General features: G+C 62.9%; 2 protein-coding genes across 2 annotated transcripts in view; one reads left to right on the plus strand and one right to left on the minus strand.

Moving 5' to 3' along the window:
- Positions 1–1,618: 1,618 nt before the first annotated feature.
- GOLGA7B (golgin A7 family member B) lies at positions 1,619–19,372 on the plus strand. Its single transcript, XM_073354647.1, has 5 exons — positions 1,619–1,743; positions 7,507–7,632; positions 13,667–13,819; positions 17,786–17,887; positions 18,192–19,372. The coding sequence occupies exons 1-5, from the start codon at positions 1,732–1,734 to the stop codon at positions 18,276–18,278; spliced, it is 480 nt and encodes a 159-aa protein (XP_073210748.1). The 5' UTR covers positions 1,619–1,731; the 3' UTR covers positions 18,279–19,372.
- Positions 19,373–26,452: 7,080 nt separating this feature from the next.
- Positions 26,453–27,053, minus strand: part of CRTAC1 (cartilage acidic protein 1) — a 35,555-nt gene continuing 34,954 nt past the window's right edge. Inside the window, exon 15 of the mRNA XM_073354645.1 lies at positions 26,453–26,916. Within this exon, the coding sequence (XP_073210746.1) occupies positions 26,882–26,916 (35 nt within the window). The 3' untranslated portion in view covers positions 26,453–26,881. The remainder of the gene's footprint in view (positions 26,917–27,053) is intronic.

Below are 27,053 nucleotides of genomic sequence, written 5' to 3' on the forward strand. Positions count from 1 at the left end.
AGTGAAAGCTGGTACCCGCCCTGTCCCCGGGCGATGCTCTGGAACTGCTCCCTGCCAGGCAGGATGCTGGGGGAGCCTCCTCTCTGCGAGCAGCCTGTCCCCAGGGCAAGAAGCTCACACAGCCCACGGCAGGAACACGAGTCCGTGGAGCCCCTTGTGAACACAAGGCCTATTAGCCATTAGTGGTGTGGGAGCCAGCAGGGGGTTGGGTCCTTTACTGGCTGGGCCAAGCCGCACAGGCCAGGCTCCCAGGGCCGCTGGTCAAACAGCAGCGGCTGTAAACAGCTCCCACCCCGAGGCGCCAGGCGAGAGATGCTGTTGCACTGTCATGCCCAGGGGTAACTCCAGGCACCCAGCGCAGACCTGCGAGGCCAGCCCCGGAGCGAGACGTGGGCACCGCACACTGGCCGAAGGACACCACAGCCTGTGGACGGCACCAACCTGAGCTGGGGGCAGGCATGGGGGGGGGGCATGGAGACATGCCAGTGAAGGGGGCCATGCATGTACCTGGAGGGACGGATGGACAGGCAGGCGGGTGCTGCACCTCTGCCATAGTGACCTGGGTACGCAGCAGGCCCCGGCACTGTGGTGGAAGCCCTCACAGATACCAGCTGTGACCAAGTGGGAATTGTTTGTAATATTTGGATGAAGCCTGTGCGTGCCTCAGTTTCCCCAACATGCTGCAGGGCTCCCTAGTGGGTAGAAAGGGGGGTTCTCTGCAGCAGCTCAGAGCCACAGGTGTGACTGGCGCCCGCCCAGCTCTCTGGCCCTTCGGTCCCACAGGTGGAGCGTCTGAGAAGACAATGGCAATCCAGTGGCTAGGACTTTGCTCCCGAGCCCCGAGTCCCGACCCCAGCACCCGCCAGCCAGGCCATGCGGGGACCTTGTGCCGGGGCCTGAGCTGAGGCCGGCCGGGAGGGGCTTTGCACCACCATTTCCCAGCCAGGCCCTGCAAGCCAGGACCCCGGGGCCAGGGCGGGGGGCAGGCAGAGCGCGAGGTGGTTATTCCCCCTCCCCAAGGTGGGTCTGTGCCCTTGGGGGGGGCAATGCCCGGGCACCCCACGCTCATGCAGCCACTGGGCTCTGCCCCCGCTCCCAGCTGCCCTAGGGCAGCGCCCAGGAGGGGCCTCCCCGGGGTGCAGGGGCCCTGCCAGGCCGGGGCTCCCCGCCCCGCTGCTCCGACCCGCCGAGCCCCCCCGCGCCAGCGGTTCACGAGGCGGACCGGGCGCCAGCTGGCGGGGGGGGGGGAGCTGCGCTCGGTCCGCCTCGTGCACCGCTGGCGCGGGGGGGCCCGGGAGTCCTGCGCTCGGCGCCGGGATCCACCCCCCTTGAGACCCCCCCCAGCGCCGGGCTCCGCCCCCCCGGGCTCCCCCCAGCGCCGGGATCCGCCCCCCCTGGCCCCCCCCCAGAGCCGGGCTCGCCCCAGCGCCGGGATCCGCCCCCCCGGGCCCCCCCCAGAGCCGGGCTCCCCCCCAGCGCCGGGATCCGCCCCCCCGGGCCCCCCCCAGAGCCGGGCTCCCCCCCAGCGCCGGGATCCGCCCCCCCGGGCCTCCCCCAGAGCCGGGCTCCCCCCAGCGCCGGGATCCGCTCCCCCCCGCCCCCCGCCCCTGTTCCCAGCATCCGGGCCGCGCCGCGCAGGCTCAGCCCCGGTTCTGCGCCTCGCTCCGGGCTCCGGGCGCCGAGAAGCGGCTTCAGCACCAGGGACAGAGCCCGCCGGGCCCGCGCCACGCCATGGCCAGCGAGGTGAGCGGGGGGCGCAGCCTGGGGGGCGGGGAGCGGGGGGCGCAAGCCGGGCGGGGAGCGGGGAGCGGGGGGCGCAGCCTGGGGAGCGGGGGGCGCAGGCCGGGCGGGGGGCGCAGCCTGGGGGGCGGGGGGCGCAGGCCGGGCGGGGAGCGGGGGGCGCAGCCTGGGGGGCGGGGAGCGGGGGGCGCAGGCCGGGCGGGGAGCGGGGAGCGGGGGGCGCAGGCCGGGCGGGGAGCGGGGAGCGGGGGGGCGCAGGCCGGGCGGGGGGCGGGGGGCGCAGCCTGGGGGGCGGGGAGCGGGGGGGCGCAAGCCGGGCGGGGAGCGGGGAGCGGGGGGCGCAGCCTGGGGAGCGGGGGGCGCAGGCCGGGCGGGGGGCGCAGCCTGGGGGGCGGGGGGCGCAGGCCGGGCGGGGAGCGGGGGGCGCAGCCTGGGGGGCGGGGAGCGGGGGGCGCAGGCCGGGCGGGGAGCGGGGGGCGCAGGCCGGGCGGGGGGGCGGGGGGCGCAGCCTGGGGGGCGGGGAGCGGGGGGCGCAGGCCGGGCGGGGAGCGGGGGGCGCAGCCTGGGGGGGCGGGGAGCGGGGGGCGCAGGCCGGGCGAGGTCCCCGGGCTCCGGACCGGGGGCGGGGGCTGCCGACACGGGACATCCGGCCGGCTTGTCCCTGAGCAAACCTGCATCTTGTCCCAGGGGCTGCCCGGAGCTGGGGGGGTCCCGGGGGCTGCCCGGAGCTGGGGGAGGCGTCCCGGGGGCTGCCCGGAGCTGGGGGGGTCCCGGGGGCTGCCCGGAGCTGGGGGGGGTCCTGGGGGCTACCCGGAGCTGGGGGAGGCGTCCCAGGGGCTGCCCGGAGCTGGGGGGGTCCTGGGGGCTGCCCGGAGCTGGGGGGGGTCCCGGGGGCTGCCCGGAGCTGGTCCTCGTGTGCGCTGTGGCAAAGTGCCTGTTTCCTTGCACTCCCACAGCGGAGCCGGCAGCCCATTGCCCAGCTCAGCTGGTGCCTGCCTTCGCGACACCCTGTGACCTGTGCACCATCTGCCCGGCCCAATGGGCTGGAGCCACTTGGGGGCATGAGGGAGATGGGGTCAGCACAGCCCCCCATGGGCTGCTGTCTTTGGCCCCCACTCCCTCCCTTCCCAATTCCAGCTGTTGTCCTGCACCCATCCCTGGGGCGTCCCGGCGCCTTCCACAGAGAATCCACAGCAAGAGCCAAATCCCAGTGGGCTCCCTGCCTCTCTGGGTCACAGCTCAGCTGGGGAGGGGGAGTCAGCTGGGTCTGGTGCGTAGAGGGGGGACAGTCAGTGGAGGGGATGTGGGGCAGTGTCTGGGCTGGGGGCACGAGGGGCAGTATTGGGGGCAGGGGCAGTATGAGGATAGAGGGGCCTGAGTCAAGGCTGGTGCAGCGGGGGGGGGGCAGGGGTGAGTGGGGCCTGAGTCAAGGCCGGGGCAGTGGGTGGGGGGGCAGGGGTGAGAGGGGCCTGAGTCAAGGCCAGGGCAGCGGGGTCGGGGGGCAGGGGTGAGAGGGGCCTGAGTCAAGGCTGGGGCAGCGGGGTGGGGGGGCAGGGGTGAGAGGGGCCTGAGTCAAGGCCGGGGCAGCGGGGGTGTGGGGGGCAGGGGTGAGAGGGGCCTGAGTCAAGGCCGGGGCAGTGGGTGGGGGGGCAGGGGTGAGAGGGGCCTGAGTCAAGGCCGGGGCAGCAGGGTGGGGGGGCAGGGGTGAGAGGGGCCTGAGTCAAGGCCGGGGCAGCGGGGTGTGGGGGGCAGGGGTGAGAGGGGCCTGAGTCAAGGCCGGGGCAGCGGGGTGGGGGGGCAGGGGTGAGAGGGGCCTGAGTCAAGGCCAGGGCAGCGGGGTGTGGGGGGCAGGGGTGAGAGGGGCCTGAGTCAAGGCCGGGGCAGTGGGTGGGGGGGCAGGGGTGAGAGGGGCCTGAGTCAAGGCCGGGGCAGCGGGGTGGGGGGGCAGGGGTGAGAGGGGCCTGAGTCAAGGCTGGGGCAGCGGGGTGGGGGTGGCAGGGGTGAGAGGGGCATTCTTATGCAGATGTCACTGCTGGGTGCTATGCCCCAGCTTTGGCCCAGTCTCTGGGAGGAGCCCGTCAGTGGGCCAGACCCTGAGGGGTCTCCCTCTTCCTCCAGGGTCAGCCCTGAGGCTTCACCACCTCCTTTGGCTGGACCTCCGGGGCTCCAGCCCCCCGCTCCCCACTGTGAGCTCTGCCCAGCGAGTCCCACCGAGCCAGGTCCTGGGGGGACACTTGTCCGCTCTACAGGGATTAATGCACCGCACGCAGCATCTGCAGTGAGGCTCGCCCAGCGCTGGCAGAACGGGCGGGTTTATTCGATGCTTGGCCCCAGGGAGCCCAGAGCACGGGGAGCAGCGTCTGGTGCAGCCAGCTCAATCCCCCAGCCAAGCCGTGTGAGCTCCAGTCCCAGGCGCTGTCTCTGCCGGCCTTCGCCAGGCCCAGCAGAGAGCCCCAGCCTCTCCCAGAGCCCCCCATTAGTCCCTGCTGCCCCCCTCCGGGCAGGGCCACGCTGAGGGCACAGGATCCTCACTCCAGGGTCTCTGGGCTCCTGGGTGCTGGCGTTCTGCCCACCGGGGTTTCCAAGGTCCGCTCACATTTTCACTTGTGGGTCGGCCGTGACCAGGCCATTCAGTGACCCGCTGTCTGCTCGCATCAACAGCTGTTGTCTGCCCTGGGAGCAAACGGAGCCCTTTCCCCATGGGGAGCCATGCAAAGCATAGAGGGAAACTGAGGCACGTAGGGATATTAAATATTACAGAAAACTCCCACTTTGTCATAGATGGGCTGTCCTTGCCCCTGGCTTGCAGAGTGAGTGTTTCCCCCTTGCTGGTCCCAGGCCTGGCCATGGAGCGGGGGGTCTCTTCCATGAGAGGGAGCAGCATACAGGCTGAGGCCAGCTCCTTCCCCCAATGCTGACCCTTTAGCCAGGAGATAGGAGCACCTCAAAGACACCCTGCAAGATCCAGCCCCCTCCCCAAGCTGGGGCTAGGGCTGTGTCTGCAAGGGGCAGTAGAGGATGGAGGGGCGCTGGGGGGGGCACCGAGCCCCTGAGTGCTGCTCGCTCCCCGTACAGTGGGGGTGGGAGTCTGGCTGCAGGGGCACCAGCTGGTAGGGAGGAGTGGTCTCTGCTCACTCTGGGCTGGAGGAAAGGCTTGTGCACCAGAAACAGGGGGAAGGAGCCACCCCAGCTAAGTGCTCTGGGAAAGCAAGGAGCCCTTCCCAAGTGCCAAGGCCGGCCTGTGGGCCATGGTGGGGCACAGGGATGGTTTGTTGACACAGAGGACGTGCATTGGTCAAAGAGCCACAGGCCCAGTGCTATAGCCCCAGCTTTGGAAGAGTCTCTGGGAGCCCGTCAGTGGACCAGGCCCCTGGGGGTCCCACTCTTCCTTCCCCCAGGGTGGGCCACAAGGCTTCCCTGTCTCCTTTGGCTGGACGCTGTGCCTTTGGGCCTCCTGCTGCACCCCATGAGCTCCATGCAGCGAGTTCAGCTGGGACAGACCCTGAGGGACACTCGTCCAGGCTTTGGGAGCCAGGCAGCTCCCTGCGCCAGCGGCTGCAGGGACACATGGGGTTTATTAGTGGCCTGGACACAGCACAGAAAGTCCTTGGTTAGCCCAGAGAAAAGGAAGTGACAGCCTAGTCCATCCTGCTCAGCACAGAGCCCAATCTCCGTCCCTCTGACCTCTCTTTGTCCCAGGTCAGATGTCCTGACTGCTTCCCATAGCCACCACTTAACTCCCACCTCACCCCCAGGCCTTTGTTCCCCAGCTGGGGGATGCGGTGCAGCCCCCCTCGGAGAGGCGGGAAGTCCATGTCTCTGGGGACTTGCTTGCTATGGGTTTGTGTCCAGATGATTGGATTTGCCAGTCTTCTCAAGAGCTCCTGATCTTGGACCTAAGTCCCCAGAGAGCTGGACACCAGCCACACCTGTGTCTCTGAGCCACTGCAGAATGCAAACAACCCTCTCTACCCCGCCGGGTAGCCCTGCAGCATACAGGGAAACTGAGGCACACAGAGCCATCAGAAAATGATTACAGAACATTCTCATTTTGTCACCAAGAGGTATGGGGGGGGGAAATCGGGGTGTGTGTGTGTGTGACAGCACCCATGGATTCACACTCTACACACCAGTGTAGCAATCTTTGTACAAAATGTGCCTTGTGAGGGGTCATTTGAAAACGAATAACTCACTGGTCAGGAACAGCCTGGGGAAAGGCTGCAGCCCCATTCCCTGCCCGGTCAGGACTCCGCCCTGGCTTGGAACATTGCCAGCACACGTGCAAACCTAGGTGTTGGACGCGTCTGTCCTCAGCACAGGCCTGTGGGGTCCCGCCGGCCGCAGTAACCAGGGCCCGCGCGACAGCAGGGGCGGAGACGGCAGGAAACAGAACAAGCTGCATTTGAGCAGACACAAGGGGGGGGAAGGAGCAGGGAGTGGCTGTGTTGCCACCCTCCCCGTTGGGCTAACTGTTGCTCTGAGGGGTAACCGTCAGCAGATGCCGCTTCAAAGGCTCCCTGGCCTATGAAAGTGAGGGGCAGAGAACGCCAAGTTCCCGCCTTCACCAGGAAGACAAAGGCCTGGCACCTTTGGGCCGCAGGGCGCAGTCCTGCCCCAGGAGCGGGTCAGTCCCCACCAAGGGAAGCCAGGGGGACTGGCCTGGCCCTTGCTAGACTAAGTGGTAGCCTTTAGCTGTGAGTTTTCCGCGTCATCGGCTGGTCACCACCTCTCGAGTAGCGTCACTGTTAATCTAACCCCGCAGTGCTGCGTGCGAAGGGCGCTGCTTGGGGACGCCCACTAGTGCACCATGCTGGGGAACAGTGACTCTGTGCGGGCGCAGGGAACTGGCCAGGGGTGGGCTGCGGCGTGTGTGCGGAGGGGGTACGGAGGGTGGGGGATGGGATGGGGTGTGTGCAGAGGGGGTACGGGGGGTGGGATGCGGTGTGTCTATGGAGGGGGTACAGGGGGTGGGCGATGGGATGGGGTGTGTGCAGAGGGGGTAGGGGGGGTGGGATGGGGTGTGTGCAGAGGGGGTACAGGGGGTGGGCGATGGGATGGGGTGTGTGCAGAGGGGGTACGGGGGGTGGGATGGGGTGTGTGCAGAGGAGGTACAGGGGGTGGGGGATGGGATGGGGTGTGTGCACAGGGGGTATGGGGGGTGGGCTGCGGTGTGTGTGTGGAGGGGGTACAGGGGGTGGGGGATGGGACGGCGTGTGTGCGGAGGGGGTACGGGGGGTGGGATGGGGTGTGTGCAGAGGGGGTACGGGGGGTGGGCTGCAGTGCGTGTGTGGAGGGGGTAGGGGATGGGACAGCATGTGTGCAGAGGGAGTACGGGGGGTGTGCAGAGGGGGTACAGGGGGTGGGGGATGGGACAGCATGTGTGCAGAGGGGATACGGGGGGTGGAATGGGGTGTGTGCACAGGGGGTATGGGGGGTGGGGGATGGGATGGGGTGTGTGCAGAGGGGGTACAGGGGGTGGGGGATGGGACGGGGTGTGTGCACAGGGGGTACAGGGGGTGGGGGATGGGATGGGGTGTGTGCAGAGGGGGTACAGGGGGTGGGGGATGGGACGGGGTGTGTGCACAGGGGGTACAGGGGGTGGGGGATGGGATGGTGTATGTCACCCAGTCTTTGCCCCCCAGCCCGGGGCTGCAGTCCTGAGCTCTGCTCTGTGTCAGGACCCTCCTTCCCTTCCCCAGAGTCCTGCGGCAGCCCCCTCGCCCCGTCCCTGCCCCTGGGTAACCTGCCGCGCCCCTGTCCCCCCAGGCCCATGACCTGCAGGAGCTGCGGCGAAGCGCCTCGCTGGCCACCAAGGTCTTTGTGCAGCGGGACTACAGCGACGGGACCCTCTGCCAATTCCAGACCAAGTTCCCCCTGGAGCTGGACAGCCGGGTAGGAAGCACGGTGCCCTGCTGCGCTGGCAGGTGATGGGGGCTGGGGGGGCAGAGCAGGGCCCGGCAGAGCCTTGGGGCAAAGGCCCCTGTGACTGGAGTCCCAGGGGGGCCCTGCTGAGATGGCTCCGTTCGGGCAAACTGCACAGGCTGGGGCAGACAATCCCCCAACCTGATGGCTATTCTGCTACTTCGATGCACCAAGCCAGGGACAAAACAGCGGCTGCAACACCTCACTGGCTACCCGGAAGCCAACACACAGCTCCCTTCCAGCGACCCAGCCTTGGGCTCCCACCGCACCCCACACCCAACATCACGAGGGTTCCCGAAAATCTTGTTCATCCTATAAACAGTTCTACCAGTCCCAGAGGAGCAGACACATCACCCACCAGGCTCATGAGCATCTTAGACCCTGCCAAATGCACGCTGGCGGCCACCGCTTATTAACCAGGCGAAAAGGTGTTACAAGAAAAGCGAGGGAGAGTCCTAGTTAAAGGAGCATTAAACATGCAGGCATGAGTCATAGGCCAATCCAGAATGGACCTGGGGCCCCTGACCAAGCTTAGGCAGATCTGAAGATAACAAGACCAGGGCCCAAGAGTTCTCTCTAAAGGTCTCTGGCAGGCTAAGACACCTCCTGGCTCCAGGGCTCCCTTGCGTGAAGAGTAGTAGATCGGAAGCAGAATTACCTGGTTCCTGTGTACACACAGGTAATGAGAAAAGGAGGACTTGTGGCACCTTAGAGACTAACCAATTTATTTGAGCATAAGCTTTCGTGAGCTACAGCTCACTTCATCGGATGCATACTGTGGAAAGTGTAGAAGATCTTTTTATACACACAAAGCATGAAAAAATACCTCCCCCCACCCCACTCTCCTGCTGGTAACAGCTTATCTAAAGTGACCACTCTCCTTACCATGTGTATGATAATCAAGTTGGGCCATTTCCAGCACAAATCCAGGGTTTAACAAGAACGTCTGGGGGGGTGGGGGGTAGGAAAAAACAAGGGGAAATAGGTTGCCTTGCATAATGACTTAGCCACTCCCAGTCTCGATTCAAGCCTAAGTTAATTGTATCCAATTTGCAAATGAATTCCAATTCAACAGTCTCTCGCTGGAGTCTAGATTTGAAGTTTTTTTGTTGTAATATCGCAACTTTCATGTCTGTAATCGCGTGACCAGAGAGATTGAAGTGTTCTCCGACTGGTTTATGAATGTTATAATTCTTGACATCTGATTTGTGTCCATTTATTCTTTTACGTAGAGACTGTCCAGTTTGACCAATGTACATGGCAGAGGGGCGTTGCTGGCACATGATGGCATAGATCACATTGGTGGATGTGCAGGTGAACGAGCCTCTGATAGTGTGGCTGATGTGATTAGGCCCTGTGATGGTGTCCCCTGAATAGATATGTGGGCACAGTTGGCAACAGGCTTTGTTGCAAGGATAAGTTCCTGGGTTAGTGGTTCTGTTGTGTGGTATGTGGTTGTTGGTGAGTATTTGCTTCAGGTTGGGGGGCTGTCTGTAGGCAAGGACTGGCCTGTCTCCCAAGATTTGTGAGAGTGTTGGGTCATCCTTCAGGATAGGTTGTAGATCCTTGATGATGCGTTGGAGGGGTTTTAGTTGGGGGCTGAAGGTGACGGCTAGTGGCGTTCTGTTATTTTCTTTGTTAGGCCTGTCCTGTAGTGGGTGACTTCTGGGAACTCTTCTGGCTCTGTCAATCTGTTTCTTCACTTCCGCAGGTGGGTATTGTAGTTGTAAGAATGCTTGATAGAGATCTTGAAGGAGTTTGTCTCTGTCTGAGGGGTTGGAGCAAATGCGGTTGTATCGCAGAGCTTGGCTGTAGACGATGGATCGTGTGGTGTGGTCAGGGTGAAAGCTGGAGGCATGTAGATAGGAATAGCGGTCAGTAGGTTTCCGGTATAGGGTGGTTATGTGACCATCGTTTATTAGCACTGTAGTGTCCAGGAAGTGGATCTCTTGTGTGGACTGGACCAGGCTGAGGTTGATGGTGGGATGGAAATTGTTGAAATCATGGTGGAATTCCTCAAGGGTTTCTTTTCCATGGGTCCAGATGATGAAGATGTCATCAATATAGCGCAAGTAGAGTAGGGGCGTTAGGGGACGAGAGCTGAGGAAGCGTTGTTCTAAGTCAGCCATAAAAATGTTGGCATACTGTGGGGCCATGCGGTGCCGCTGATTTGAAGGTATACATTGTCCCCAAATGTGAAATAGTTATGGGTAAGGACAAAGTCACAAAGTTCAGCCACCAGGTTAGCCGTGACATTATCGGGGATAGTGTTCTTGACGGCTCGTAGTCCATCTTTGTGTGGAATGTTGGTGTAGAGGGCTTCTACATCCATAGTGGCCAGGATGGTGTTATCAGGAAGATCACCGATGGATTGTAGTTTCCTCAGGAAGTCAGTGGTGTCTCGAAGGTAGCTGGGAGTGCTGGTAGCGTAGGGCCTGAGGAGGGAGTCTACATAGCCAGACAATCCTGCTGTCAGGGTGCCAATGCCTGAGATGATGGGGCGCCCAGGATTTCCAGGTTTATGGATCTTGGGTAGTAGATAGAATATCCCAGGTCGGGGTTCCAGGGGTGTGTCTGTGCGGATTTGATCTTGTGCTTTTTCAGGGAGTTTCTTGAGCAAATGCTGTAGTTTCTTTTGGTAACTCTCAGTGGGATCAGAGGGTAATGGCTTGTAGAAAGTGGTGTTGGAGAGCTGCCGAGCAGCCTCTTGTTCATATTCCGACCTATTCATGATGACAACAGCACCTCCTTTGTCAGCCTTTTTGTTTATGATGTCAGAGTTGTTTCTGAGGCAGCCTACAGACAGCCCCCCAACCTGAAGCAAATACTCACCAGCAACCACACACCACACAACAGAACCACTAACCCAGGAACCTATCCTTGCAACAAAGCCCATTGCCAGCTGTGCCCACATATCTATTCAGGGGACACCATCACAGGGTCTAATAACCACACTATCAGAGGCTCGTTCACCTGCACATCCACCAATGTGATCTATGCCATGTGCCAGCAATGCCCCTCTGCCATGTACATTGGTCAAACTGGACAGTCTCTACGTAAAAGAATAAATGGACATAAATCAGATGTCAAGAATTATAACATTCATAAACCAGTCGGAGAACACTTCAATCTCTCTGGTCACGCGATTACAGACATGAAAGTTGCGATATTACAACAAAAAAACTTCAAATCCAGACTCCAGCGAGAGACTGCTGAATTGGAATTCATTTGCAAATTGGATACAATTAACTTAGGCTTGAATAGAGACTGGGAGTGGCTAAGTTATTATGCAAGGTAACCTATTTTCCCTTGTTTTTTCCTACCCCCGCCCCAGACATTCTTGTTAAACCCTGGATTTGTGCTGGAAATGGCCCACCTTGATTATCATACACATTGTAAGGAGAGTGGTCACTTTAGATAAGCTATTACCAGCCCAAGAATGGGTTTGTTTGTGTGTGGGGGGGGGAGTGAGAAAACCTGGATTTGTGCTGGAAATGGTCCACCTTCATTATCATACACATTAGATAAGCTGTTACCAGCAGGAGAGTGGGGTGGGGGGAGGTATTTTTTCATGCTTTGTGTGTATAAAAAGATCTTCTACACTTTCCACAGTATGCATCCGATGAAGTGAGCTGTAGCTCACGAAAGCTTATGCTCAAATAAATTGGTTAGTCTCTAAGGTGCCACAAGTACTCCTTTTCTTTTTGCGAATACAGACTAACACGGCTGTTACTCTGACACAGGTAATGAGTTGCATTGCTTAGCAGAAGGCGAGTGACCATTCCAGCGGTTCAGAGACCGTTGACTACAAACTTCCAAGCGAAATACAGCCAGTGACATTATTCCATTCAGGGTTGATCTAAATGTTACTATCCCTGTTTGACGTCTGACTCAATAGCTCAGTGACCGACAGGAGCCCCCCGTTTACATGGCTGACATCTAGCAAGGCATAAGGAAACACCCCCATAGCACCCACCCCCGATCCTGCAACAATGCAGGCTGCATTTCACAGCTCCAGTCTGCGTCCCAGGCTTTGTTAGTTGTTATCCGGAATGGCCCCTTTCACCACGGACATACTTCTCTGAGAGGCCTTTAAAGATTGGATTTGAGTCATTTAGCCTGCTTGCTGCTTCACCCTTTCTGGCCCTGCGTCACAGCCTATGACGAAGTGAGACTGTTCTTAAAGTTTCCTCTCGCGGGCTGGGCCTGGGGTCACAGCCCCGCTGAGCCCTGGCCCTGGTCGCTCCCTCCCTGCCATGGACTCACTTCCCAGCAGCGCCTCCGGACCAGGCAAACCTGGTTGGCAGCCGACCTGCCCTGCCTGTGTGTCCCCCGCCCCCAGCTGGGGTCTCAGCACCCCCCGTGCTCAGCGCTGCCCTTGCTGTCCCAGTGGGGGTAGGCAGCCAGCTACCTGCTTTCCTCACTGCATCAGAGCCAGCGTGAGCCCCAATCCGGTGGGCAAGGGGGCAGGGAGCATCTCTCTGTCCCACCCAGCCCCAGGGGACTGGTTACAGGCAGGCAGGTAGCCTGAGCCTAGCCGCTCCTCCCCCTGCCAGCCAGGTCATCTGCATTGTCCAGAGGCGCTGCTGGGAAGTGAGTCCAGGGCAGGGAGGGAGCGACCAGGGCCAGGGCTCAGTGGGGCTGTGACCCCAGGCCCAGCCAGCGAGAGGAAACATTAAGAACAGCCCCACTTCGTCACACAGCCCCGCCCCCCGCTCCAGTTATTCCTGGTGTGGGCCTGGGGCCCGGAGGCTGTGTGGACTTGCGATCCCTGGGCAGGGCCGGCCAGTGGCTCTCTGGGAAGGGTCTCCCCGCAGCGAGCACAGATGCCAGTGTAGCCCTCAGATGGTGCCCATCATGAACCCCCAGGGTTGGTGCTCAGGAACAGCCCACAAAGGCCCCCTTCAGGGAGCCAGATCCTCCCAGGGGCTCGCTCTGTCACTAGGGGAAGCCCCTCGGCTTCACTGCCCTCTTGGACTGAGCCTTCAGCACCCCTGGGTCATGCTATGAGCTCCCTCCAACGCGGCCTCCTGAGAGAGACTTGGACCCCCAAGGGGCGCAATGCCCCCCACCTCCAGCCCCTGCAGGGCCGCAGCCGGCACGGTTACAGCAGGAGGGTTATGAGGGGCGTGGAACAGAGCTAGGCAGGCCTTGGGTAGCACCGAGAGCAGGAAGTTACAGCCTGGCCCGTTCGGGTTCCCCAGAGCCCCAGCCAAGCAGTGTCCGCCCTCGGCTCCCGCTCTGTGTTCAGATTCCTGGCCAGCCCCAGTTGTACTCTTCTCAGCCCTTTGTCCAGCTGGTCACACCCGGCTGGCTTCTTGGTTAGTGGGGGCTCCAGGGTCGTTAGCAGCCAGCACGTAGCAAATGTCCCAGGGGTTGGGTTGGCCATTGTCTTCATGGGCCCCCTAGTGACCTGGCCCCCAAACCTGAGCCAGCCAGGAGCCATCCCAACCTTGTAGTAACCGCCTTTCCCCACCACCTAGCTATCCATGCAGCACATAGGGGAAACTGAGGCACACACCGCATTCATACAAAATAATACAGAAAATTCCCACTTTGGCACATCCCCCGACAAGAGCTGCACCCACAGCCATGGGGTCTGGGCTGGTGGCAGCTGCCCAGGCTCATGCTGGGCCAGGTCCTGGATGTGCCCAAATGTCTGTGTGCATATGCCCTGGATCTGTGTGTGTGCAAACTCATGGGGGTGGGAGGTACCCGCCCAGGTGTCTGTGTGCATGTGTATGGGGGGCTTCGTTCTCCTGAGGGGCTCCCTATGGGGCACCGTGCTGGCTGTTCCCTGGGTCCCTGCAGAGTGCCTACTAGCTGAGCTGGTCTGTCTGTGGTCGGGGGGACAGGTGGGGTCCTTCAGGGTCAGCTCACTGGATGCTCACGATGCCCCAGCCGCTGCTGCAGGGCATGGGCTGAGTGTGGGCAGGGGCTCCCAGTGCCGGCTGGCGGAGCCCCGTGTGACCCCCAACGCCCTCACCCGGGTTTCTCTCCCCAGCTCGAGCGGCAGCTCTTTGAGGAGACAGTGAAGACCCTCAATGGCTTCTACGCCGAGGCTGAGAAGATCGGGGGCAGCTCCTACCTGGAGGGGTGCCTGGCCTGTGCCACGGCCTACTTCATCTTCCTCTGCATGGAGACCCACTACGAGAAGGTACGGCCGGCACCTGGGGCCCCCATCTGCCACTGGGTCAGCCCGGCGAAATGCAGGGACAATTGCAGGCCCCAGCAGTGCCCTCCCCCCACCCCCCAGGCCTGGGCTCCCCTGGGTCCCGTTCCACAGGGGCAATGGCCTTATTCTCTGTGGTGACCCCCTCGCTCCTCCCTGGCAGGGTCCCCAGGCGGCTCGGAAGGGAAATTCTCCCCGGGTACCCTGCCGTGCCAGCCAGCCGGAGCCTCCCCAGGCATTAACCCCCGAGGGAGAGTGGACCCCTGAGAGGGGCTGTCGCACTGAAGGGGGGCTCCCCCCACGGGGCCAGAGTGGGCACGGCCTGTGAGTCTGTACACGTGGGAACACTTTTAATGGTGGTGCTGAAAGGCAGCCCCCTTACCCCTGTCCGTGCCCCCGTCAGAGCTGGGGCCAGGAGCAGGGCTGTGTCTCTGCGTGGGGGACCCAGACAGGAGTGAGGGGGCTGGGGCTGGGCGCAGGACCAGTAGTGGAGCCGCTTGCGCGGGGCTGGGAGCCAGCACCCCGGGTGCCGGGTGTCCCGGAGTCCCTGGGCGATGCTCTGGAAGGGCTCCCTACGAAGCCAGGCAGGACTCTGGGGAAGTCTCCTCTCTGGGAGCAGCCTGTCTGCAGGGCACACAGCTCACCCGGCTTCCACCTTCCTGGGTCTGACCTCGGAGCATTCAGCATCCTCTGCCCCTCCGTGCGCTTCCCACAGCGAGTCCGCTCAGGCGGGGTCCTGGGGAAGCCAGAGGGTCCTGCCCCCCAACTCCGCAGTCAGATGGGACTCTCAGCCAGCCAGTAAAACAGAAGGTTTATTAGACGGCAGGAACATGGTCTAACACAGAGCTTGTAGGTGCAGAGAACGGGACCCCTCAGCTGGGTCCATTCTGGGGGGCAGGGAGCCAGACAACCCCGTCTGCCCTTCACTCCATGTCCCAGCCAGCCCCAAACTGAAAATCCCTCCAGCCCCTCCTCCTCTGGGCTTTGTCCCTTTCCTGGGCCAGGAGGTCACCGTATTCCTTTGTTCTCCAACCCTTTAGCTCTCGCCTTGCAGGGGGGAAGGGCCCAGGCCATCAGTGGCCAGGAAACAGGGTGTTGGCCATTGTCTGTGTCCAGACCCCTGCACACACCTGCCCTCTAGGGCTCTGCAATGATCATACACCCTTACCCCACCCCCTAGATACTTAAGAACTGCCTAGAGGAAACTGAGGCACCCCCACACTATTCAGAGGAAACATTAAGAACAGTCCCTTTTGATCACACGGGGCTGGGAGCCAGCATGCAGGGCCAGGAGCAGAGCCGCGTGTAAAACCTGGGGGTGCCGCACTATGTTCCCTCTCATTTTTCCATCCACATGCAAATGAATTTTGTTACGTGCAGCACCAATAAGGAGGTGATGCCGAGGTCTGGGGGCCATTGTGACTTCCTCGGACTGTGTGGGAAAGTCGGGGGAAAGCTGCCCTATGGGCAGAGATTAGTAGTCGTTAGTAGCAAGTGCCACGGTAAGAAAGGCTCTCCTAGAGTTGCATAAAATAATGAATGGGACGGAGAAGGTGAACTGGGAGCTCCTCTTCACCCTCTCGACACGGACCAAGGTGGCATTCAATCACAGTGAAAAGCAACACGTCCAAAACGGCGGAGAGAGACATTTTTTAACATCATGAATCACTGGCGTGTGGAACTCACTGCCAGCCATGCCACCTGTACACCAGCCTTTCTAAGCGTTCACAACAGGAGGACGTGTTCATCAGAATAATACCCCATCAGCAAGGCTCCACAGAGAGACCCTGCGGCTACCTGCCGCAGGTGGGAGACGAATAGTACCAATTACTTTCCTTTCTGCAGCTCCCGCCCCTTTGCCCCCATCTCCGGCCCAGCAGCTCACTGGGTCGGAGACTACACTAAGCACAGGAAACAGTGCAGGCCGGTGCCCTGAGCCGAATGCTCGAGCGTCTCCGCTCAAGATGAAAAGGAATGGACCTTTCTCCAGCAGCCCCGTCTCCCATAGAGACAAGAAATACTCTCCTCCCCCAGCCTCAGAAAGACAGCCCCAAGAGTGTGAGTAGGCCTGAGGGACAGTGTGTGTGAACAGAAGTGCGGGGAAGTGAGTGTGAGCGGATCTGGGGGTGTGCAGGGAAGTGAGTGTGAGCGGATCTGGGGGTGTGCGGGGAAGTGAGTGTGAGCGGATCTGGGGGTGTGCGGGGAAGTGAGTGTGAGCGGATCTGGGGGTGTGCGGGGAAGTGAGTGTGATGTCACCAGCCCCTTTGCACAGACGGAGGGCTTGCACTAACACTATTAGTCTCGAACAGAGGCTTTATGACCAAGGAGTCTGGTCCCCAAGTGCAGCGCACAGAGGTCTGGCAATTTTTCTCAGGGAAAGAAACAAGGTATTTCTTGCAATGTGCTGGTGAGTTTTACAGATAGTGTTGGTTTCTAGGGTCCGGCTGCGGGAGCAGCAGGAAGTTTCCAGGCTGGTAACTAACGTCAGCTCCAAGAGCCAGTCGGATGTTAACGTAAATGGCAATGGTTAATACGCTGTGCATAGTGCTGCTGAGGGAGACCTCTCTCCCCCCGTAGAGCTGCACGCCCCAAGCTCCCCCAAGCCCCATCACAGCCCACCTCACCCCACCGCCCCCACCCACCCTACACATCCGCCTGGAGCACAGCCCTTGATGGCCTCCGGGGCAGCCACGCCCTTAGCGGGACCCGGGTGCTGCGGCAGCCCTGCACCTTTGGCGCCCCGCCGGCATCCCCAGGAATCACACGAACACCCAGTGCAGTCACGGCGTACTGACCGCACCCTGCCAGGGAGAACACCCCTGCCAGGGCCATGAGCCCACGCCGCCCCAGCCACCAGTGACATGCGGTGGCCCTTGGGCCGCGTGCTCCTGGGGCCCGGGCCTGTGACCGCCCTGCCCCATGCAGCAGAGCAGCCTGGCTGCATGAGACTTGCGGGGGACGAGGCAGCCGGTGACACAGTCCCCCAACCCTTACCCCGCCCTGAAGGCACAGAGCAGGGAGCTGGGGTCTCCCAAGGGTGGTTACTCAGCGAGGGCCGCTCGGGCTCTGAGAGGGGGCTGGGGGCTGCAGACGGCTCCCTCATCACACAGGCATCAGGTTGGTGCTGGGCCCAGCTTGCCCTCCCCACAAGGGGCGCAGATTGCAACAGCCCCTGCCCCCAAGCTCGGCCCTGCGCCCCCAGGCGGCAGCCCTGCGAGCCCCAGAGCAGCGGGACTCGGGGTGACTGGTCTGGGCAGGTGCCGGGGAGGGGGAACTCAGCCCAGCAAAGCTCTGCACTGGGGATCCCCTTGGGCAGGGAAAGGCCCAGCTCAGGGGTGTTGCTGCCAAGCACCCCAGCTCTCAGGCCCGTGTGCGCCCTGGGACTCACCGGCTGCCTGGCCCTGGCTCCAGAACCCCAGACTGGCTTCTCCCGGTCCCAGCACTCTAAGAAGCCAGCTCTTATTCCTGGGCCGTCACCAGCCAATGGTTTGACTCTGCCCCCGCCTTCCCCTCAGACATTGCCCCTCCTCTGAGCAGGCGGCTGGGAGCCAGGACTCCTGGGTTCTAGCCCAGCTCTGGGAGGGGGGTGGGTTCTAGTGGTTAGAGTGGGGCGGGGCTGGGAGCCAGGACGCCTGGGTTCTAGCCCAGCTCTGCCCCTGACTGTGACCGTGGGCCTGTGCTCCCCGCTCCCTGTTCCCCAGGATCTCCTCCTTTCCCAAAGGGGCAGTGACCCGCCCCCAGAGGCTGTTGCTGTGGGGCAGGCGCAGTGGGGCGGGCGTGCTGGTTAGCATCAGTGAGAGCCAGCACAGCCAAAGGGCCCGATCCCCTGCCAGGGAGGGCCGCAGGCTGGTGCCCCGGGCCAGGGAGTCACTGGGTGCACCCGGGCCTGCGGGTGCTGACTGGGTGCCCGGGGCGGTGGGCCCTGACGGGCTGTCCCCTTTGCCCTCGCAGGTGCTGAAGAAGATCGCCAAGTACATCCAGGAGCAGAACGAGCAGGTCTACGCGCCACGGGGCCTGCTGCTCACCGACCCCGTGGAGCGGGGCATGCGGGTCGTATCCTCCTGGGCTGGCTGGGCGGGTGGGCATGGGGCAGGGAAGAGGGGCATGGCTGAGCCTGGCGGGACGGGCGTGGGCACAGCGTGATGCTCTTACAGTGGTGTGTACGGCTGCCGCAGACAGGCCCCTCTCTGCAACGCCAGCCCTGCCCCGAGCCCCCGACCAGGCCCCAGTCGGGGTGGCGAGGGGCTGGAGGGCCCTGGCTGACCTCAGAAGTGGGAGCAGAGACGGGCACCGCCCTGCCTGCCCTCCCCCTGCCCAGCAGCCCTTGCCCGGCTGTCGGTCCTTAGCCGGGGCCCAGATCGAGATCTCCATCTACGAGGACAGATGCAGCAGCCGCAGCACCAGCAGCCGCAGCAGCAGCAGCGGGGGCGGAGGGGGGCGGTGACTGGCAGCGAGCCCCTGCGGGGACCTGCACTGCCGGGACCAAGGCCTCGCCGAGCTGGGCCGGCTGCGGTACCAGAGCACCCGGTTCTGAGCAGGGCGGGGCGGGCGGCCGCTGGGGGGACCCCCGCGGAGACCTGCTGCCGGAACGGGGCGAGGGCGCCTCGGGCGAGCCCCCTGGGGCCCCTCGGCCACTGGCCCAGCCCAGAGCCAATGGCCCTGTGCCAGGACTTGCCCCCGCCCATGCCCTGGGCAGTGCCGCCTGGGGCCTCCCCCTCCCATGAAGCCAGGAGCTGAGGGAGCTGCAGAGGGGCAGCGGGGTGAGCGTGATCGGGGGTCTCCAGCTCGCGCGGAGCAGCCTCCCACCGGCCACTGCTCCTGCTGCCGTGAGCGTAGCCCCGGCACGTGGCACATGCACGGCCCTGCTGTGGCTGGCAAAGCCCTAGGCACCAGCTTCCTCTCCAGGTTGGGCCCTGTATCGCCCTGACCCACCAGCGAGCCTGGTTCCCTGGCCATGTCCTTCCCCTGTCCCCCCGATCCCCTCCCAGCTCGCAACTCCCACGCCCCATGCCCAGCTGTTCGGGCCAGAGACCGGGCTTGCTGGGGACCATCCGCCACGGCTGGGTCACCGTCCCCTCCCCTGCGTGAATGAGCCCATGTGGGACACTGGTGGACATGCGGGGGAGAGGGAAGGGCTGGGGGGTGACGGCACATCCCAGGGGGTCACCAACTCTCACCAAACTCCTCCTCAGCCGAAGGGATTGAAGCCTGTGAGCCCGGGGGTGTGGCCAGCCCCACGCCTGCTGCAGCCCCTATGTCCCAGCCCCGCCTCTCTGCCTGCTCCCCTCTGCAGGAGGGGTGTTTGCACCCTGGGAGTTGCCTGGCCCGGCCCCGTCCTGCCTGCCCCCCATGTCCCTTCCCTGCGCATCTCCTGCATGAGCCTGTCGCTTCTCCGCGGCATGAACCGCCCCAGCCCAGGGCTCGTGTGGAGTGCATGGCCCCAGCACTGGGGCCGTGTCCTGGGGGCTTTGTGCCCCCATCAAAGGTCAAAGTGTTGACCCTACCGACGGGGGAGGAGTGACCCATCAGCCCCATCGGGGCGTCTGTCACGGAGTGTGGGGGAGTCCAGGCCCTGCACCCCTCTTCCTGGGATCCACTGAGACTCTCAGCCAGCCAGTAAAACAGAAGGTTTATTGGACAACAGGAACAGTCCCAAACAGAGCTTGTGGGTACAACCAGGACCCCTCAGTCAAGTCCTTCTGGGGGAGCAGGGAGCTTAGACCCCAGCCCTGGGGTTCCCTGTGTTTCTCCACCCAGCCCCAAACTGAAACTAAACCCACCCAGCAGGTTCCCTGCTGCAGCCTCTGTTCACATTCCTGGGCAGAGGTGTCACCTCCCCCTCCCCCTCCTGGCTCAGGTGACAGGCTCTCAGGTCTCCCATCCCCAGGGCACATTCCCAGGTCAACACTCCCCCCTCCCTGCTGAGTCACATCGTCACATCTCTCCCCCCTTCGAGACTGAACTGAGCGGGGTCACGCTGACCAGTGACCTGGGGAAGTTCGGGGCCCCCTCTCCGGGACAGCGCATCCGCTATCAGGTTGGCACTTCCCTTCACGTGGACCACGTCCATGTCGTAATCCTGCAGGAGCAGGCTCCATCTCAGGAGCTTGGCGTTGGCTCCTTTCATCTGGTGCAGCCAGGTCAGGGGAGAGTGGTCGGTGTAGACAGTGAAGTGTCGCCCGAAGAGATAGGGCTCTAGTTTCTTGAGGGCCCACACCATGGCCAGGCACTCCTTCTCGATGGCCGCGTAGTGTTGCTCCCGGGGTAGCAACTTCTTGCTCAGGTACACGATGGGGTGTCTCTCCCCCTTTTCATCCTCCTGCATTAACACCGCCCCCAGTCCCGTGTCTGAGGCGTCGGTGAACACCACAAAGGGCTTGTCAAAGTCTGGGTTTGCCAGAACTGGGCCACTGACCAGAGCCTCCTTCAGCGCCCGGAAAGCCTCCTGGCACTGCTCGGTCCAGACCACCTTGTCTGGCTTCCCCTTCTTGCATAGCTCCGTGATGGGGGTGGCGATGGCGCTAAAGTGGGGCACAAATCTTCGGTAGTATCCTGCCATCCCAATAAAGGCTTGGACCTGCTTTTTGGTGTGGGGAGCGGGCCAGTCTCTGATCACCTCCACCTTGTCTGGTTCCGGCTTTAGGCGGCCGCTCCCCACCCGATGGCCCAGGTAAGATACTTCCGCCATCCCCACCTTGCACTTCTCCGCTTTTACAGTCAGCCCAGCCCCCTGGAGTCGGTCCAGCACTTGTCTAACCTGGGACACGTGGTCCTCCCAGGTCTGGCTAAAGACACAGATGTCATCAATATACGCCACGGCAAAACTCTCCATCCCCCTCAGGAGCTGGTCCACTAGGCGCTGGAAGGTGGCCGGCGCTCCCTTGAGGCCGAAAGGCAGGGTCAGGAACTCATAGAGCCCCAGAGGGGTGATAAAGGCCGATTTCAGTCGGGCATCTGCATCCAGCGGCACTTGCCAGTAGCCCTTTGTAAGGTCCATGGTGGTGAGGTACCGAGCTCCTCCCAGCTTGTCTAGGAGCTCATCAGGCCTGGGCATGGGGTAGGCATCAGATACAGTGATGGCATTGAGCTTCCGATAGTCCACACAGAACCGGACCGACCCGTCCTTTTTGGGGACCAGCACCACCGGCGAGGCCCAAGGGCTGGCAGATGGCTGGATCACCCCCAAAGCCAGCATGTCCCGGACCTCTCTTTCCAGGTCCTGAGCAGTTTTCCCTGTGACTCGGAAGGGGGAGCATCTTATCGGCGGGTGTGACCCTGTCTGCACCCGGTGGACAGTCAGATTAGTGCGTCCAGGCTGGTTGGAAAACAGCTGTCGGTACGGATGCAGCACCTCCCTGACCTCAGCTTGCTGGGCAGGGGTTAGCTGATCCGAGAGGGGAATTGTTTCCAGGGGGAAACCAGCTCTGGTCCCAGGGAATAGATCTACTAAAGGGTCATCTCCCTGCTCTTCCCACTGTCCACACACGGCCAACACCACATTCCCCCTGGCATAATATGGCTTCATCATATTCACATGGTACACCCGGCGGTGGTGCGCCCGGTTTGACAGCTCCACCACATAGTTTACCTCATTGAGCTGCTTGACGACCTTGAAAGGGCCCTCCCAGGCGGCCTGTAGTTTGTTCTTTCTCACTGGGATGAGAACCATCACCTGATCCCCGGTGGCGTAGGCACGGGCCCGTGCCGTGCGGTCATACCAGACCTTCTGCTTCCTCTGGGCTCTGGCCAGATTCTCCCTGGCCAGGCCCATGAGTTCAGCCAGTCTCTCTCGGAAGATCAGGACATACTCCACCACTGACTCTCCATCGGGAGTGGCCTTCCCCTCCCACTCGTCTCTCATCAGGTCCAGGGGGCCCCTCACCCTCCTGCCATATAACAGTTCGAAAGGCGAAAATCCGGTAGACTCCTGGGGCACCTCCCTGTATGCGAACAGCAGGTGAGGTAAGTACTTGTCCCAATCCTGCGGGTGCTGATTCATAAAGGTTCTCAGCATCATCTTTAGCGTCCCGTTGAACCTCTCCACCAGCCCATTGGACTGGGGGTGATAAGCTGAGGCCCAGTCGTGCCGGACCCCACATTTCTCCCACAAGCACCGGAGCAGGGCCGACATGAAGTTGGAGCCTTGGTCTGTCAAGACTTCCTTGGGGAACCCCACTCGGCTGAAAATGGTCAGGAGCGCATCGGCCACGGTGTCTGCTTCAATGGAAGCTAAGGGCACTGCCTCGGGGTAGCGGGTGGCAAAATCTACCACCACCAGAATGTATTTCTTCCCCGACCGGGTCGTCTTGCTGAGAGGCCCCACGATGTCCATGGCCACCTTCTGGAAAGGCTCCTCTATGATGGGCAAAGGTCTCAAAGCCGCTTTCCCCTTGTCCCGGGCCTTCCCCACCCTCTGACAGGGGTCACAGGATCGGCAATACTGCCGGACCGTGGTAAAGACCCCGGGCCAGTAAAAGTTCTGTAGCAACCTCTGCCGGGTGCGCCGGATTCCCTGGTGCCCTGCGAGGGGGATGTCATGGGCCAGGTACAGGAGCCTGCGGCGATACTTCTGGGGGACCACCAGCTGCCTCCTGATCCCACAGGACTCTACTTCCCTTGTGGGAGCCCATTCTCGGTACAGGAACCCCTTCTCCCACAGGAACCTCTCCTGGCAGCCTCTCCTCATGGTCCGTACCACCCTGAGGTCGGCCAGGTCCCTGAGCTTCCGCAAGGAGGGGTCTTTCCTCAACTCGGCCTGGAACTCAGCAGCTGGGGCAGGGACGGGGCCCGGTTCCCTCTCGCTGGCCAGGTCTGAGGCCTCCGCCTCTCTAAGCCGTGCCCCTCGGCCCTCCCTCCCCACCAGGGTAGGGTCCTGCGCCTCCGGTGTGATACCCTCCCCGAGGTCAGGGCGCAGTGCCCCTCGCCGGCTCTGGCTACGCGTCACAACCAGGGCGGCCTGGGGCTTGCTTGGCCAGTCCTCTAGGTCTCCCCCCATCAAAACTTCAGTGGGCAAATGGTGGTGTACCCCCACATCCTTGGGGCCCTCCTTGGCCCCCCATTTCAGGTGTACCCTTGCCACGGGCACCTTAAATGGGGTCCCGCCCACCCCTGTCAGGGTCAGATAGGTGTTGGGCACCACCCGATCTGGGGCCACCACCTCGGGCCGGGCCAGCGTCACCTCCGCGCCCGTATCCCAGTATCCATTGACCTTCCTCCCATCCACCTCCAGGGGAACAAGGCACTCTCTCCGGAGGGACAGCCCCGCGCCCACCCTGTAAACTGAGCACCCTGAGTCCAGAGCCTCCAGCCCTCTGGTGGAGCTGGCCTGGGGTACTCTTCCCTCCTGAGCAGGTGGTAAACTGGCAGCCCCCCTTTCCTGGGTCGTCTGCCCCTCGTCCAGCTGGGTCCCTACCCAGTTAACCCTGGGTAGGTTGGGTCTGCTCAGTCTGTCCCTGAGCCCGGGGCACTGGGACCGTACGTGGCCTCTCTGGCCACAGTGATAGCAGCTCAGGTCACGTTGGTCCCCTCGAGCAGGTCGGAGGGGCCCGACGCCAGGCGTTCCCCTTGGGAGGGGGTTCTCCCTATTTCCCCGCTGGGAGGCCCCCTGGTGACTCTCTCTCTGCATCGGGGGGGGCCTGTTCTTTTGGGGCTCCTCCCGGCTACCCCCTGACCGACTGTTCACAAACTCGTCGGCCAGCTGCCCTGCGTGCTGGGGGTTCTCGAGCTTTTTGTCCACCAACCACAGCCTCAGGTCGGAAGGGCACTGTTCATACAGCTGCTCCAGTACGATTAGGTCCAGCAGGTCCTCTTTAGCTCGGGCCCCAGCTGTCCACTTGCGGGCATACCCCTGCATCCGGTTGGCCAGTTGTAGGTAGGTGACCTCAGGCGTTTTACGCTGACTCCGGAACCTTCTCCGGTACATCTCGGGGGTCAGCCCAAACTCACGGAGCAGGGCCTGCTTGAACAGTTCATAGTCCCCTGCCTCCGGCCCTGTCATTCGGCTGTACACCTCCACGGCTTTGGGGTCCAGTAAGGGGGTGAGAAACTGGAGCCTGTCTGCAGGGTCAACCCTGTGCAGCTCACAGGCATTCTCAAAGGCCGTCAGGAAGCTATCCATGTCCTCCCCCTCCTTCCGCTGGGCCAGGAAGCACTTATCAAAGTTCCTTGCCGTCTTGGGTCCCCCCTCACTCACCGCAGCCGCAGCCGGGGCCCCACTGCTCCTCAGCCTGGCCAGCTCCAGTTCATGCTGTCTTTGTTTCTCCTTCTCCTGACGCTCATGTTGACGTTGTTTTTCATGATCCTCCAGCTCCCTCATTTTCATCTCCCTCTCCCATTCCAGCCGCCTCCGCTCCAGGGATGGGGAGCTCCGCCGGGAGGATCCCCTGCTGGGTGCCGGGGTCAGGGTGCCCTCGGTATTCGCTGGGCTTCCCCCAACCCCTCCCCCGGACATAGGTAGGAAGGGTCTCGGGATGTCCTCAGCAGCAGTCTGACCCCTCCCAGCCCGGTCAGGCCCCAGGGCCCACGCTGCGTCCCCCGGGCAGCTTCCCTCAGGGACAGGGATCGGGTCATCCAAGCGATCCCTCTCCTCCAGCTGGGCAATCAGCTGTTCCTTGGTGGACCTCCCGATGCGCAGCCCCCTCTGCCTGCACAGCTCCACCAGGTCGCTCTTCAGGCGTTTAGCGTACATCTCCCTGCTGGCCACTCGCAGGCCGGGCAGCTTCCCACGGTTTCCAGGAAAAGCCCCTCGTGTGCCCGTCCTTCTTGAGGTCACCGACTCTTTGCCAGGGTCGAGCTGCAGACTCCTCCGCCCCTGGGACCGCTCGCTGCAATCCCCTGGGGGACCCTGTTACTGCAAAAGTCTTTCTCTCTGGTCACACATTCCCAGGGGTTAACCGCCCCCCGAAACCGTCTCTCTCTGAATCTTCAGCACGCCTGGTCCCCGTCAATTCCCCTTCGTTTTACTGCTCCCCAGTCACTTACTGCAGGAAGCGCCGTTCACGGGGTGCAGTACATCCCACCGCTGCCACCAGTTGTCACGGAGTGTGGGGGAGTCCAGGCCCTGCACCCCTCTTCCTGGGATCCACTGAGACTCTCAGCCAGCCAGTAAAACAGAAGGTTTATTGGACAACAGGAACAGTCCCAAACAGAGCTTGTGGGTACAACCAGGACCCCTCAGTCAAGTCCTTCTGGGGGAGCAGGGAGCTTAGACCCCAGCCCTGGGGTTCCCTGTGTTTCTCCACCCAGCCCCAAACTGAAACTAAACCCACCCAGCAGGTTCCCTGCTGCAGCCTCTGTTCACATTCCTGGGCAGAGGTGTCACCTCCCCCTCCCCCTCCTGGCTCAGGTGACAGGCTCTCAGGTCTCCCATCCCCAGGGCACATTCCCAGGTCAACACTCCCCCCTCCCTGCTGAGTCACATCGTCACAGCGTCCCCCAAGGCAGCTTTCCTGGAAGGTGCCCCCCGCGTCCTGGGCCATGCGAGCTAGGTGCACACCCAGTGGCCTGCAGGGGGTGAGCTGAACTAGGCCAGTAGCCAGCCCGCCTCACCGGGCCAGCTCTGGTGGGGGCAGGGAGGGGGCTACAGAGGAGAGGCCCGGCCCTATGGGGCAGGGGCAGGGGCGCTGCAGGGAATGGGGCCACGGGTGAGAGGCGAGGTTCCCTGGCCGGGATGTTACCAGAGGCCAAAGTGAAGGGCCCATGGATCTGGCGATACGAGTCGGCCCTACACAGCAGGGGGCGCTGCAGGGCCTGGGGCAGACGGGGGCTGGGGCCTGGGGCAGGTCTGAGCAGATGTCGCTCTCAGAGGGCTCTGGGAGAGCAGGCTGGGGGCACAGAGCACCGGGAACGGCCCCTGCCCCCCATTGACACACAATAAAGGGGGCAGGGGCCGTGTCGAGGGGGCATGGGAAGCTGGCAGCTGGGGGCCCTGCTGGCTGGGACTGGGGGTGGCAGCCGGCCGGGTCTGGACCGACACCACAATCGCAGGGCTGGGGAGCCCGCCTCTCCTGGCCTGGCACCCTGGGGGCAAAGCTGGGGGTGCCATGTGGCTGGCACATGGGCTGGCCCAGAGCAGGCTACAGGGAAACCAGCCCCCTCCCCTGGCTGACGTAACCCTCCCTGCCTGGGGCCCCGCTCCATCCTGTTCCTCCCTAGAGCTAGCTCCCCTGGCTGCGGGGCCTGGCCCCACCTGGTGTAAAAGGCAGCACTGCAGCTGGCAGTCCGTGCAGGGCGCTGTACAGCCCCCCCACTACTGGATCCAGTGGCCTGCACCCCCAGCACACACTGTGCCACCTGGGGACGGGGTGCTCAGGAACACAAATCCAGCAGGCGGTGACAGAAGAGACGGGGGGCGTGGGGAAGGGGGGGCATATTCAGGAGAAGGGGAAAGGGGCCGAGAGGGGGTGTGACAGCGGGGGCCAGGGCATGGCTGAGCGGGCAGTTCACAGAGTGACAAAGAACAAGGGGGCAGGAAATCACAATGGAAAATCAGTGTGGAGGAGAGGGGGCTTCACCCTGGTGGGGGGCAGGGAGCGACCCTCTGCGGGCAGGATGTTCGGCCCAGGCCTGGGGTTGGTGTGACGAGCCAGGCTGGGGGCTGCAGAGACGGGCCGAGGACTGTTTTAGCTGGGAAACGCTTTATTCATGCAGCGCCAGGCGTGAGTAGCCCAGGCTGGGCCAGAGCCCGGCGGGTGGCTGGAGGGGAGGCCAGGCCCGAGGGGGAAGGAGCCAGGGTTGCATGGCCCCTGCAGCTGGGAACTTGTTCCCTCCCGCGGCTGCAGTGGGCTGGGGGCTGCCATGGGCTGGGGGCTTCCATGGGCTGGGGGTTGCAGTGGGCCGGGGGTTGCAGTGGGCCGGGGGCAGCCTGGGGGCTGCAGGGGGTGGCCGTGGGCCTGGGGGCTGCAGGGGCTGGGGGTGGCCCTGGGCTAGGGCTTGCCCTGGGTGTGGGGCAGCCCTGGGCTAGAGGGGCAGGCAGCGGTGCTGGTCGGGGCCCAGGGAGACGCCACGGCGGCAGTGGCAGGAGCCCTGCTCGTTGTGGCAGACGTGGTCTCACAGGCCCGGCTGCTCCCGGCACTCGTCCACGTCTGAAAGGGAAGGGGAGGGCGTCACCCCACTGAGCCCAGCGGGGCCACGGGCACCGGGCTCCCTTGCCTGCGGGCCAGGCCCGGGGGCTGCTGGGCGGGATCAGGGAGGCGGTGCCAAGCTCTGTGTGACGCCCGGG

Source organism: Lepidochelys kempii, chromosome 7, assembly GCF_965140265.1.
Source record: "Lepidochelys kempii isolate rLepKem1 chromosome 7, rLepKem1.hap2, whole genome shotgun sequence".
In the NCBI taxonomy this organism is placed as follows: Eukaryota; Metazoa; Chordata; order Testudines; family Cheloniidae; genus Lepidochelys; species Lepidochelys kempii.

Bases quoted from the DNA above. Each gene is read 5' to 3' on its own strand.
- GOLGA7B (XM_073354647.1), top strand. The intron at 7,633-13,666 runs GTAGGAAGCACG...TTCTCTCCCCAG, and splicing joins CCCTGGAGCTGGACAGCCGG to CTCGAGCGGCAGCTCTTTGA. The intron at 13,820-17,785 runs GTACGGCCGGCA...TTGCCCTCGCAG, and splicing joins TGGAGACCCACTACGAGAAG to GTGCTGAAGAAGATCGCCAA.